Genomic DNA, 13,316 nt, shown 5'->3' with positions numbered 1-13,316 from the left:
CTTGACATTAAAATCGTTAGCATAACTTACATAATTTGGTTAAATTAATCGCATTCAACAGGATGTGGGCGGTTTTTGCGGTTTACGGAAAATGAGATTAAAGGAATTTTTATTCGGTAATTTGTTGCCCTTGATGGAATTGCATCATTCGCGTGATATTTAACTCGAATCAATGAGATTTTTCGAATTTTTTTATTGTAACGTAAGATTTTAATTTTATGGCGTAACACTACGTGGTGTTCGAAAATTTTCAGTTGGAGGGCAAGCAATAAACTTGAATGCATTTCATGCATGTGTTGTAAATTGATACTTTAGATGATTTGATGCGGATAGGTGCTACATGTGCAGTAGTGTACTAATGTGAGGCTTACTTCACTGGTATTGTAACACTATCCGTGTAATCGCCCGTTACCCGATTTACTATCAAAGTTGGGAAATCTAGTATATATCTATGGCAAACTGCAATTTCGTATCATTTCAAAACGCGATAGTCTCTATTACCTTAAGAACGTAAAATTGATATAAATATCTAGAACAACTGAAGTGGAATTCGAATTGGTACTTCAATTTTGGATGATGCAGCTTAAAATTCCTTCTTTTCAAGTTAGTTTCGCTATTCAATCAACTCTAATGAGTTCCTAATTTTTAATGGAAGTGATAATAGGAAAATCATATTTGTCTCATGAACTTCTGTGTAAAGATAAATGCAATAGTTGCTCAATATATTAAGAGGAATCTAGATAACATAATTGATTTTCAAGATTATTACGAGATAAAATTCAACATGTTACCAAGTCATCATGATTTTTTTGAGAACGTTTTTCTTTAACCCTTTAACTGTTTCTCTCGTTTCAAAAAATGCAAATGATAAGAATTTGAAATTTTGGGGACAAAAGTAAGCGGATAAGACGAATCGAATAAATAGATTCACATGTACGTGACACTTTTGGTTATGCCGGAAGTGGCAGTCAACTTGCTTGTTTTAAATAGAACACCCTATATTTTATTTTATTTATTATATTTTATTGCGTTTTTGAATTCTATATGCAAATTGAAGATCACTTTTTATATACCGTGCTAAACCTAAAGTGTATCATTTCTGAAGTATATATCGATTTTATAGAAAAAAAATAAATTTGCATTACAAAAAAAAATATTTATACAAAAATTTTTGAGAATTTTTTATTTTTATTAGACCACCAAATTTGTTTATAAAAAATCCCCATAAAATTGAATTGTCACCTTTCCAAAGCATGCTTAAAAAATTGGAAACAAAAGAGTAAAAACACTTCTTTTTTCCGAATTTTTAGTAGGAAATAAGTGTCCAATACATAAAGTTAATGCAAAATTTTATTGTACGTTTGTATTGTGCTTATTTTAAAATTAACGTGGCAATTTTGAAATAGATTATAGGGTACTTATCTCGGAAAATCATTTTTGTTGTGCAATTTTTTTTACAAAAATCAAGATATGTCTGAAATGTTCAATTTAAGTATAGTACATTATTCATAAAGTTACTCTTAATTTGGATGTAGAATCTGAAAATGCAATAATATGTGGGGGTTTTCTATTTAAAATAAGCATGTTGACTACTACTTCCGGCCTAACCGAAAGTGTCACTAATATGTAAATATTATCATTTGATTTGTCTTATTCGCTTATTTTCGTTCCCAAAATTTGAAATTTTCATCTTTTTTAGTTTATGAGAAAAATGTTAAAACGTATATACAGATGTCCCAGAACTCGCGCCCCAGATAGAAAGGGCTTATAAAGACAACAATTTTGAACAAAAATTTTTTAGCTCAAAAAATAGTCGAGTTAAGACGAAACAACAGTAGCTAATTCCGAAGCTGAACAGAATTACACTCTTGTTACCTAGGAAATTGTGATGGCCTTTTACTCCACTTCTAGAATAAGCTTTCGGGTTTGGTTATTTTTTTCCTTTCTCGAATACCTACTATTTAACTTAATCAATTTTTGTTTTAAAATTTACCATCTGTATTGCTGTCGGCACTCTCTTTTGCTCTCTGGGGCGCGAGTTCCGGGACACCTGTATACGTTTACAACAGTTAGGGTTAATAATTCAAATTGATTTTATTTCCAATTCCGATTTTTGAGCAGAGGCTACTGGTGCAACTGTAGATCATTATTACAAGCAAGTTTTGTAAACGCCGTTACTCTCCTCGTAAATTTCCACAGGTCACTTAACATCCAGAACTAAGAACGTGTGTTTTGTGTAGTTCGACTAAACTTGAAAAATGTTTATTTTCCTAACCCACTCAAGCTCGAAAATATTTATGAAACTTCATGTTCCGTTTAACGTTTCTGTCTTGTTTAAAGCCTACTTTATCTCTGCTCATGTCGTACCACTTGTCCAAAAGCATTGTTGATTGGTAAAGAATGTAACCGGATTCTTATGTCATACCTGAAAAAAGCAAGCAAAACGGATAAACCACGAAATTTTGGCGCCAAGTTTCACGTCTGCACGATGTTTGCATGCAAAATCTGTGTTACGCGATTTTTTCACGTAGTCTACTTCTTTAAAATTCCGATCGAGCTTGAATGTGTCAACTTTTGATTTCGCGACGAGTTCTCGTGCTTGGAATTAAAATCGGCCGAGTCCTTGAACTTTTATCGTGTTTTCATTTGCCATGTGTTGGCATTTCGTCAAAATTTGCCAAAGGACCCTCGCCACTATCTGTGTTTACCATCGAAGGTCGATTGGCACCCCGGCGGTTGTGAATTTTGAAATCTGGTCGAAGTTTGAATGTGGCAGCCGAGTTTTCATCACTTTTTGTACAGTTACGAGGCCGAATTTTTGACGTCTTTTCGAGCAGTCACGTACGGTCTCGGCGCGGCAGACACCGTTAGAAATGCGGTGCTATAAAGAGTAGATATGAAATAATGGTACGACAATGTAGTATTGTCGTCCGTCTTAATATGGAACAAGATTTCGCGATTTTTCACGCTTGTGTCGATCGCCATCAATGCATAAATTATTATGAAACGGTTAATTGGAGCCGGTCGGTACACTGCAAAAGTAGGTCCTGGTGTTCCGTGTCACAAAGATACGAAAAAGAGACGATTATTAGGTACGATCACCCGAGGAGAAGGCGGAATTTTGGGTTTTTCATTTTGGCGCCCAACGGGGGGCGTCGATTTAGGCGCTCATTAGCACACTAAGCGTGGTATTATCAAGACAAAAAACGCATTTATATGCAAGAATGTCAGAAAACTAGGAAGATATTATCGATCTATAAAGGATAGACGTGTTTACCTGAGTTTTAACACATGAAGGGACCTATTGTGGGTATGCAAACATAGTTATAAATAGAAACGTTTTTTTTTTCGTAACGAGCACTTTCAGTTGAATTCTTTTTACTTACTTTTACTTACTATTCTCTCATTTCGTACTACTTAGCTATCTATGTATGTAACGTTTGCAACAAGGTGATTTTTTTTTGTTATGTAGATTGCCCCAAAAATCTCATTTTCATTGCTGATGTTTTATGTTAATGCTTTTTATACATGACTCGCCATCCCAAGTTTGAGCATAAATCATTGCAGGTGTTCTACTTTTTTAAATATAGCCATATTTATACAGGTTTACGAATTTTAAAGCTTGTTTTTCTTTTTGTAATTGAGTAAAAAGTCTGTGTCACCTCTATATTTAACTATGTCAGAAACTTTTGTTGTAGGCTATACAATGACTTGGAAAATACATGTGGGATAATTAATAATTTGATACACATCAACAGTTAAACAATGAAAAAGTAAAGACGTAGGTTGGATTAATACAGATCAGTTTGGGACATTCAATCAATTTAACAGAGCTGTGTTTGTGGTAATAAGTCATAGCTAATAGGTGTTTTAGCTACAGTTATTCAATTGTAATTTGTTTGCGTACAATGTCTCCAGTGACTATTTTAGTATACTTAAATCAAGCGGCCATGTATTTTCAATAGGTCGTTAATAAAATCTTTACGCTACCGAATCGTAGTTACTCATTTCCCAGTCTCATTTGTGCTGTAATACTTTCTAATCAACGAAAATTTATTTCTACATACGAGCAGGATTTTGAGAACGACACAGTAGTAGGCAACCGAAAATACGCTTTCATTTATCTACCTGTCGGCGAGAAATTTAGTTTCACAGAAGCAGACATGTTCTCAAGCTAGTACTGAAAAAATACGACTTATGAACGGTAAGGTCTTTTGAACTGAGCTCGAAAGTTGGACGAGTCAGGTGTTACCAATAATGACGCACCAGAATGGCATACCTGCTATAATTTCGTATTTAATATTTCGTTGGGGATTTTGACTTGGTAATTTGGCCACCAAATCCAGTTGAACCGCTTTTTGCGCATTCAAATGTCCACAAACAACCTATCAAAAAATTCAATGGATCAATACCAAACCAATTAATGGATAAATAAGTTGGTTGAGCGACACCTCTCGATTTCGTATTACCGTTTCAGTTTGATAAGAGTCGATCGAAAATTTCAATTGGAAACGTCATTTTAAAGACTCATTAATTTAATTTTATAACGGTGAGACAAAAATATGTATCTACCTTTTTTTAAATAATTTTTTTTATTATTTATTGTTTCATTGTTTGAGTGCTCACGCCACCTTCTTTGTTTAGTAGTTTCGTTTTTGGTCTACTTAATTTTGGCTTTGGGTAATAAACTAATCAACAATTATAATGATCCACAGCTGATCAATATTTTGATTTTGACAAAAGAAACAATCTTATACTATTGTGATCAGTTTGAAACAAATTAAAATTTGAAAACGAGAAACTTCAGATTATATTTCTGAACACTTGACGCATATTATGCGACTCTTTTTTGATATTTAGCTTCTCTTGCCACTGCCAAGTTCTTGATTTGATCGTTTTGCCCAATTACGTTGTTGTGTATTATTATTTCGGTGGAAGTTGCACCGAGTCTAAGTCATTCGTTCTACATAACAAAATTTTATATTTAAACATTGGCCTTTTCCCAATTCATTTTATTTTCTTTGAGAAAATGCGCAGTTGATAGTCATTGTTATTATTGGACCACGTTAACAATGTAAAGGTTTAATAAAGTTTTAAGACTTTAGCTGAGATCATCAGTTAAACCCACATTGCATCTAAAATTTCCATAATTATATACACATTGCTTTTTGTCCATACATAAATTAGGTTAAATTATTATGGGAAATAAAGATTCTGCATTTTTATTCCATTTTTTGTAATTACAAAATTATGCAGATTTTATTGTGTGGTCCAGTTTTGTGTTTGTTTTTGTTTACATGTAGTGGTCCCAAATTGCCGCCGTGTTGATAAAGCCAGTGAAAATTTATTGGACCAGGCAGGACTCATCGGTGAGGAATTTTTCGTAAATGTGAAAATATCGCAATCTTTCTTCCCATTGACTGTAACATCTTTTCGTCAGTTTGGATTTTAATGAATCGCAAAAACTATTGGATTTTTTGTGTTATCGGTACCACCTCGTTAACGATCACATCCTGCTAATTACCTGTAGAACACGCAATCATTTAAACTAATTTGCACCGAGCGGAAAATGCCTCAGTGTATGATTCCACAACATTTTACGCCAATTATAACCAGATCACGCGACCACTCGTCGTCTTTTGTTTTTAATTATGCTTATATCCTTATAATACTACAGCTTATTCCCTTCGGCATGTCAACCGTTTATGGTTCGGCTCTATTTGTCGTCAAGTCGACGCGAAAGTGCCTTTTTTTGTATCTTGTTCTTTCTTTGCGCGCGCGAAATTTCACCGCTTTCACATGATCGTGTAAAGACCACGCCGAAATGGTTATTTCAGAGTGGTCAAGAATAATTCCGTTCATATGTCCAGTTCAATGCTCCACTTATTATGAATGTTAGACTAAATATTTACGTTTTAGAAATTTTATACTTTTCGCCAGCGATTCCAATTATGTTGATGGCAAAACCTTGTCGATTTATTGATCAATAAAAGGTGTTTAGGGAATGGGAAAAATCCGCAGTATCTTACGCGTTTCTCAACACCGAACACATTAATCTCATTAGGAACAAGCGAGATTTTAATATCCTAAAAAAATCGATCAAAACAACGTCGCCGATCGTTGGAAGCGTGAACTGGAAAAAATATATCGTGCATAAGTTAGGACTAAATTATACCTTTGCCTTTGCCGTTTTGAAGGAATGTTAAGTTGTTGCCTAATCGGGATGTTGGACGGGTGGGCTATGCTTATTAAAATCGCTCTATAGAGTGACAGCTTGATTGGAGACTTTCATAATTGCTTTTAATTTAATGTCGGCTCCCAAAATGGTCGGTTTTGGCGACGGTTTTTTTCAACAATTTCCATTTTTGGTTATAGCAATAAAAATCTGGTGCTGATAGAGAAGAAACGTCATGATTGAAGAATTAAGATTATACTCTCTAAGCACTTTAGTAGGTATATATCCAAATAAAAGTTTAACTTTCCAAAATAGTATTGCTCTATGACCCAGTGAGTTGCTTGTAAGGAAAGATAACTCAAATTTGTCTTTTTGATAAGACTTTCATAATGAGTAGATTACGAAGTAACCAAATATTAGTTAATTCTTTTAGCCGCACTGTTTGAATTGATAATGAGAGCGGACAAAAGAGATAATTGATATATGGTCTGTTATTATGACCGATAATCGAAAGAGGGTAGATAAGTCGACATAAAAAAGCACTACACGGTGAGTACATATAACCTAAAATCATTCCTATAATTGCGCAAGGAACAAGTCATGAAAGTATCAAGAGATAGTAAACGAGTTAGTATCATCAACCGTGAAAGAGCAAAAGGAAGGACAATATCCCTCAAGAGCAGAGAAAACAGTGCTGCAGCATAGCCGGTTATCATCACGTGTTCATTCATGGAGAGAAAGAAAAATCCGAATACAAAAAAGAGAAAACTCCCCCATTCTGGTCGGTTGTTTATATCGCCACTATATTATCCAGTTTAATCGCCATAAATGGCCTCCATTGATTTAAATCATTAAATCGTGCGTTTCGCCGTACGCTAATTCCTGCAAAAATTTCTGACTATAACTCCTAAATCTGATGGTGGTAATTTCTCTGTACGGGTCTATAGGCTAATCATTGTCGATTACCATAAAGAAATCTAATTGGTCGTTGACTTTGAAGTGGTCGCCGCTGTGCTCCTAACAGCTTTATTGCCGTGATAAATTCTCCAATTAACTCGACAACTTATCAACTTTTTCGTTGTTGTTTTGATTTATGACATGGTGGAGTGTCAACAGAGAGCGTACTCTTCATTTTAACAAACCCACCTGGAACTTGCTTCTTCGGCGTAAACAAACACGAACGATTAGATAGGGGGCCATGAACTCGGTTTCACTGAATGAAGCTAGGCGGGGTCCCCCTTATAACAATTCGGTCGGAATGATACGTTTCCGTTAGTGAAAGTGGACATTATTTAATTGGCAATTAATTGTGCGTAAGCGTGCAACCATGGGGAAATTTTCACTAGCGATAACATTAATTGATTGGCGATTTAACAACGACAAGCGAGTCATTAATTCACGTTCAAAATTCACTCGGACGGAATTGGGGTATAATCGATCCGTTACGGAAAGATAATTCGATTAGCGGGACGGCATTCGGTGAGAAAAATTCTACAGATCAGGGAGATAGCGCCGTTAATGAGCATGCGAAACTGACACGTTACTCAAAAATGCCAGAGAACATGATAGAGTACAAGACTGCAATTAACGGACACCACATCACGGTCCAATAAAAGGAATGTCAGTTTTATTGCATATAATTTACTTTTAGATCGATGCTTGGAGGTTCACGGCGACAGTTTATAGTTCTGAAAATTTCAGATGAAAGCAAACGATCAAAGTACTGTTACTAGAAATACATTCTAGTACGGTACTGAGAAACCGATCTGTAGTATATACTCTCAAGTGCGGAAAAATAGGCACTTCCACAAGTAGTGTGATAATGACGAATAATTACTTCCCGCACGCTTTTGGGCCACGGGAAGCGACATTTCCTACACGCAAACAGAAAAATAAAAAACATGCTAATATAAACAAACGGGACGCTAATAGTATTACTTCTTTTGATTATAATCTCCACAGGAACAATTTTTTACTGTCTCAACGGAGCTTCTAATAAAAAACTGAGTGACTGTAAATAATTGTGAATTTTTTGTCAAGTTGGCAACAGATTCAAAGTTTCATATTTATGTTGGCATGCGTCGTATTTAAATTGATCTACAAAACGTCAAACAAACCACCAACGTTAACGTTGTTCGATAAATCGCTTGGCTTTTTTTTTGTACTTTGTACTTACATTTTTTCATAAAACTTTGGCATGTTTTGTAGAAATGATAGGGATAATCGAGGCAACATATTTGAAACGTTTTTTAATTCAAAGTGTATAAAAACTTTAACAAAATTTATCAACATCTTAACAATAACAATTTTTAATTTTGAAAAAAAATGAAACAATCAACTCTTGTCACTCATATTACATAAAAGTAACTATTTTGTAGTAAAAAAAATCTGGCATTTTCATTTATTTCCTTTTTGGTATAAAAATGATCTTTGCCACTTGAGTTCTCAGTTTCCTTAATTATGAAGGTTTTTATTGCAAAAGAATTTATTTCAAGCATATTTGTTAATGTTTGCGAACACTATCATTCAAAGACAAAAATTTTAACTCATAATTTTGTTTTTGTTCTCGGCACTGACTTAAATCTCTTTAAACTACACCAACTCACAGTGGTCTCGATCGTAAATCTAGCTGGACAAAAACATTACTCAATAAAATTTCGTCAATTTTTGGAAATGAATTTTGAAATTTACCACATTCATCAAACTTTTAAAGGCGAATCGAACGAACACCCTTGCACGGATAATCCGAAGCACGGATAATCCACACCCGGATAATCGAGGTTCTACTGTACTTCTACTTCTAGATAAAATCTGGCGATCCTCCAGTCAGCGTCCTATTTTCGTAAAAACTGCATTGCTGTATCCTTGAAGGTACGCCGGTAGTTGTCATCCGTCACGACTTCTTCATCCTAATTGGGTTACGGAACCAACCATGAATTTTTTTTAATCGAAAGCGACGATTTTGAACAATCCGGAATTCTATTGTGTTTGCTAAGCGGATTAGAAATCAATGTATGCTTGAATTATTCCAAAGTTTCTTCAGCCTTTTTGTATGTTTTGCACATGTCAAACAGATTATGATCGATAGACGTGATAGACAACAAAAAGACACCGAGGTCGGATCGATTAATCAAGTCTAATTGCGACTAAAGATCGAAGATTCAAAAAATAAATCCACGCATTATGGCCTAAATCGCTCAAAGGTGCGGCAATGTGTTACGGTGTTTCCTTTTGACACACTTCCTTAAAAGGTGCTCCGTATGGCGACCACACGTCTTGTATCTAATTTTTCGTATGTTTTTTTAAATATTTTGTTTTTGTTGCAGAGATGGCAACGTCGTTGGTTCGTGTTGTACGACGACGGAGAACTGAACTATTCAGTGGACGAACATGTAAGTATTTGAAATGGGCGACATTTTAACCTCTGCAAGGGGCGTAGAAATTTGTGTGGAATTACAGACTCTGTATTTACTAGACCGAATCGAGGCACCCTTGAAGAAAAAATCAAAGATTCCGAAACGTCGCTGGCTATAATAATTGTTGCTTTCATCAAACGTGAATGACCTACTAAAAACTCCCATCAGCGACATGCTGCAATTATATAATTATAGACGAGTTCGACGACCCAAAGATTCATTATTTCGTAAAAAGCTGTCTATCGGAAGTGAGAGGAAGTTGGATTGCCCTTCCGAAATAAAAAATTCACGATGAGCGGAAGAACTTTCACTAATTTAAACAGGTGACAGTTTGGAAACGGTCAACGAACCGACTTCATTGGCGCCCAACACGTGTTCCATTAAGGGATGTTAACGAATTTACATGGTTTTCTTGGGAACCTAATGCAGCGCGGTCTTCGGATGTAAACATGCATACTGCATGTCTGTCAACTGAGGATTACGAATGTAATATGTAAATGGCGCCCGTTCGGGTTGTTGACTCTCTTCAGTACACACATGCAGAAGAAGTGCGTAGTTGAGGTTGGACGATGCACTTGCAAATTGATATCTCGTTTCCTTTCTCACACGTATCGTTGGTGCTGCTGCTGTTGCATTTTACTCGGTCTTTCTTTGCGAAGAGATCGTGGGACAAAAACCTCCCCGTTATAAGACACCATAGAAATGCCGCCATGAATAAAATATGAAAACGACCAACCTATAGATGTTTTAATACATTTGCACGGTGTTGTTGTGTTACTGAAACGGAGGCGACGATGCGGGACGGGTTGAGAACGAGGAAGCGGAATGTGAAGGAAGTGAATGGGTGAGATTTTTACACCTGTTTGTGCGCGGAATGAAGAAGACGGCTGAATGACCGTGTCGACGACTAGAATAGGAAGAATCGAAAATAAAAGAGGAAAGTAGGTGGTGCAATAGAAGCATGTCAACAGATTCGTCACTTTTAGAACGACAAAAAGTTGTTAAGAGGTCGTCAATTCTAGTTCTCCAGCAACTAGTTTCTTCTTTTTTGAAATTTTAATTTTTTTCTAGCCGGACACCATCCCTCAAGGCTCCGTGGACATGTCCAAAGTTCTAGAAGTGACTGGCGCTGAACAGGTCACCGGTCATCCACATTCTCTGGCTCTAACGAGTCCTGATCGCGTCACCTTCGTCAAGGCGGCAAGTCGTGAAGACGCGCGATGGTGGGCTGAGCTGTTGGCGGTGTTTCCTCGACGTCACAAAAGGAATGCTACTTTTCCTGGAGGAAGAGCGTCGCCTAGTCTTCCACAACTGGGACGAAGTGCCTCGCCACAACCTCCAAGGCCTAGACATTTGTCTTGCAGTGGCCCTAGTCCGAGGACGAATTTCGAAACTCCTCCGCTGAAGGAGGAAAGAGAATCGCCTCCCAAGGAGGAGCAGCCGCGGCCAGATTGGCTTCCTGAACCCACAGGGAATGTGGCGATAGACACCATACCTAGCCCCATAAGGAACGGTAAGTGTCTTTGGGATTTAGGTCTTAGCCGAACTGTGATTTTTACAATGGTTGCTGTAATCAACATGAAATTATGTATACACGAGTTAGCATGAGCTATTTAATTTGCATATAAATTCGTAAAAATATTCGTAGTGGTAAAGTCTTGGAGATCGTTGAATGGATCAAGTTTTTTTTAGTTATTACGCTCCTCCCGGGCACGCCTCGACACGAAACAATCGCATTTTTCGGGCTGCGGCAAAAACGCTTTCGGTATGAATTATAATGTTAACATGTCGGACGACCTCTAGATTAGGCTCAAAGCAGCGGCACCCTGCATGGGTAGGAAGTTGAGCTTCCAGAGTGTTTCGTTTTCATTCGCTGCCATAAATTAGAGGAAAACGAGCGTTTAAGTACTATTATTGTAACCAGTTTTTGATTTCACCTTCATTTGGTATGGTTTAACTAAATGGTTCATTGTCGATTTGAACAAAACCACTCTAAACACGATAAAAAAGTAGTCACAATTCATGTTTTACCTTAAGATATCGTTCCCTTGTCCACTTAATCCCCAAACATCGTTAAAGTATATGTCCTCGTTTCGCCAGTAGGTCAATTAGAGTCAATCGCGAAGGACTATTACCTTAATAGCACTTATCTGATTGGATTTAATCGCGTATAGTAGAAATCAGCAGAAAATACGCGGATTAAATCGGATTGTTTTACGGCTTCTTCTGATGGAAGGCTTACCGGTTTTTGATAGGGATGAGCTCCGGTTGGAAACCAGAAAAGTGCGGATCTGCAGCACCTGGAGTAGTCTAACACGTTTGGATTTTTGTAATCGAAGAGTTAGTTGCTCGATGAATGGCTTTCCGGGAGGACAAAAGTCGTACATGCCGCCCACCTTGTACACCGCGCGACCCCGAAAGTGCTGTGTACACATGACCCGAACATGAGAGTAATAACCTACAATATTTGCTTAGATCGTCCGTAATCTCCCAAAGATCAACGTGGTATCGGAATTTTTCGGTCGAAGAAACAAAACTACATCACGTTTCTTGGAAAACCAAACTAATAAATATAGCGGGGATCATGTTTGATCGATTACGTGCGATTTTTCGATCCAATAAGTAGTCGACATACATAACGGATCATATTGGGTGCACCACCAGACGAAACGTATCGTTGCTGAGAGAAATGGAAACGTCACAAACCGCTACTTTACGTCAAACGACAGAAAAAAGACAAAAACGATTGAAGCCAACTTATTTCGTGCAACAATGAGACGTCCTGATTAATCGACGCTTCTTTTCAACATGATACAGTTAGACGGTGAAATGTTAGTGGGTTTCCCTTGAGGCAGTCCCGGCATGATGACTCGGAATCTGACGCCTCAGAGTGGGCTAGAAACTAATAAAAAATTGCAGTTTTTCTACCCACTCGCCTAAAAAAGGAACATCTAATTTAGCTCTGTCCGAAATAATACTTATTTAATTAACTGTTGAAACATCGGAAATTCGACCGAAACCTAGAAACACATACATCATTATGGAGCGAAAAAATAGTAGCTTTGACTGGATAGTATAAAAAAAGTCTTGTTTCCACAGTCCGTTCTAGAATGAACCGAATTTGATTTATCATCAGTTTTAAAATGTTGCACCCTATTTTGCGGTCAGAGTACTGCAAATCCTATTGCTTGTCCAGAGGATTGTAAACCAAGGGTGCAATTGGGTTTACATATTTTCTGACCGCAAAATATGGTGCAATATTTTAAAACCGGTCATAAATCATAAATTTGGTTCACTCTAGAACGCACTGTGGAAAGGAGGCTTAATAGTTAATTATGTACAGAGGGTCAAAAAAGATAGATTACGCACGCAGATGAAAGTTAAGGCCTGAGGAAGGGTGCACTACGCAATCTATGTATTAGAACACTTTAATATATTGAGAGACGAATTTTTATTATCAATCCTTTTGTTTTACAGCCCACAAAAGTATTTTTTTATCTTTACAACCCGTGGGTGTAAAGTAAAATTTTTAACAACGGTAACTAACACGTAAAGTGTCAATTTCGATACTGTTGTGCATAAAAATCTGTAATATAGGCGGAATTTTAAACACTGGCGAAAGTGCATAATAATTGCATGGTAACTAAACCAGCTGCAATACTCTAAAACTGTAAAATGGACTTTGTTCTGTCTTGAATTTGAACTAAAACATTCAACAAACTTGG

At 36.7% G+C, this 13,316-nt stretch overlaps 1 protein-coding gene across 1 annotated transcript in view; it reads left to right on the top strand.

The window, feature by feature from the left end:
- The window catches only part of osp (myosin phosphatase Rho interacting protein outspread), a 29,987-nt gene that overhangs the window by 10,366 nt on the left and 6,305 nt on the right, over window positions 1–13,316 (top strand). The window contains exons 3-4 of the mRNA XM_088037876.1: window positions 9,502–9,567; window positions 10,663–11,104. Of these exons, the coding sequence (XP_087894002.1) occupies window positions 9,502–9,567; window positions 10,663–11,104 (508 nt within the window). The remainder of the gene's footprint in view (window positions 1–9,501; window positions 9,568–10,662; window positions 11,105–13,316) is intronic.

The sequence above is a fragment of the Gnatocerus cornutus genome, chromosome 5 (assembly GCF_029298725.1).
Source record: "Gnatocerus cornutus isolate USDA-ARS CGAHR chromosome 5, icGnaCorn1.1, whole genome shotgun sequence".
Taxonomy (NCBI): domain Eukaryota; kingdom Metazoa; phylum Arthropoda; class Insecta; order Coleoptera; family Tenebrionidae; genus Gnatocerus; species Gnatocerus cornutus.
Note: the sequence above shows the minus strand (reverse complement) of the source record. Positions and strands in the feature narration are given on the sequence as shown.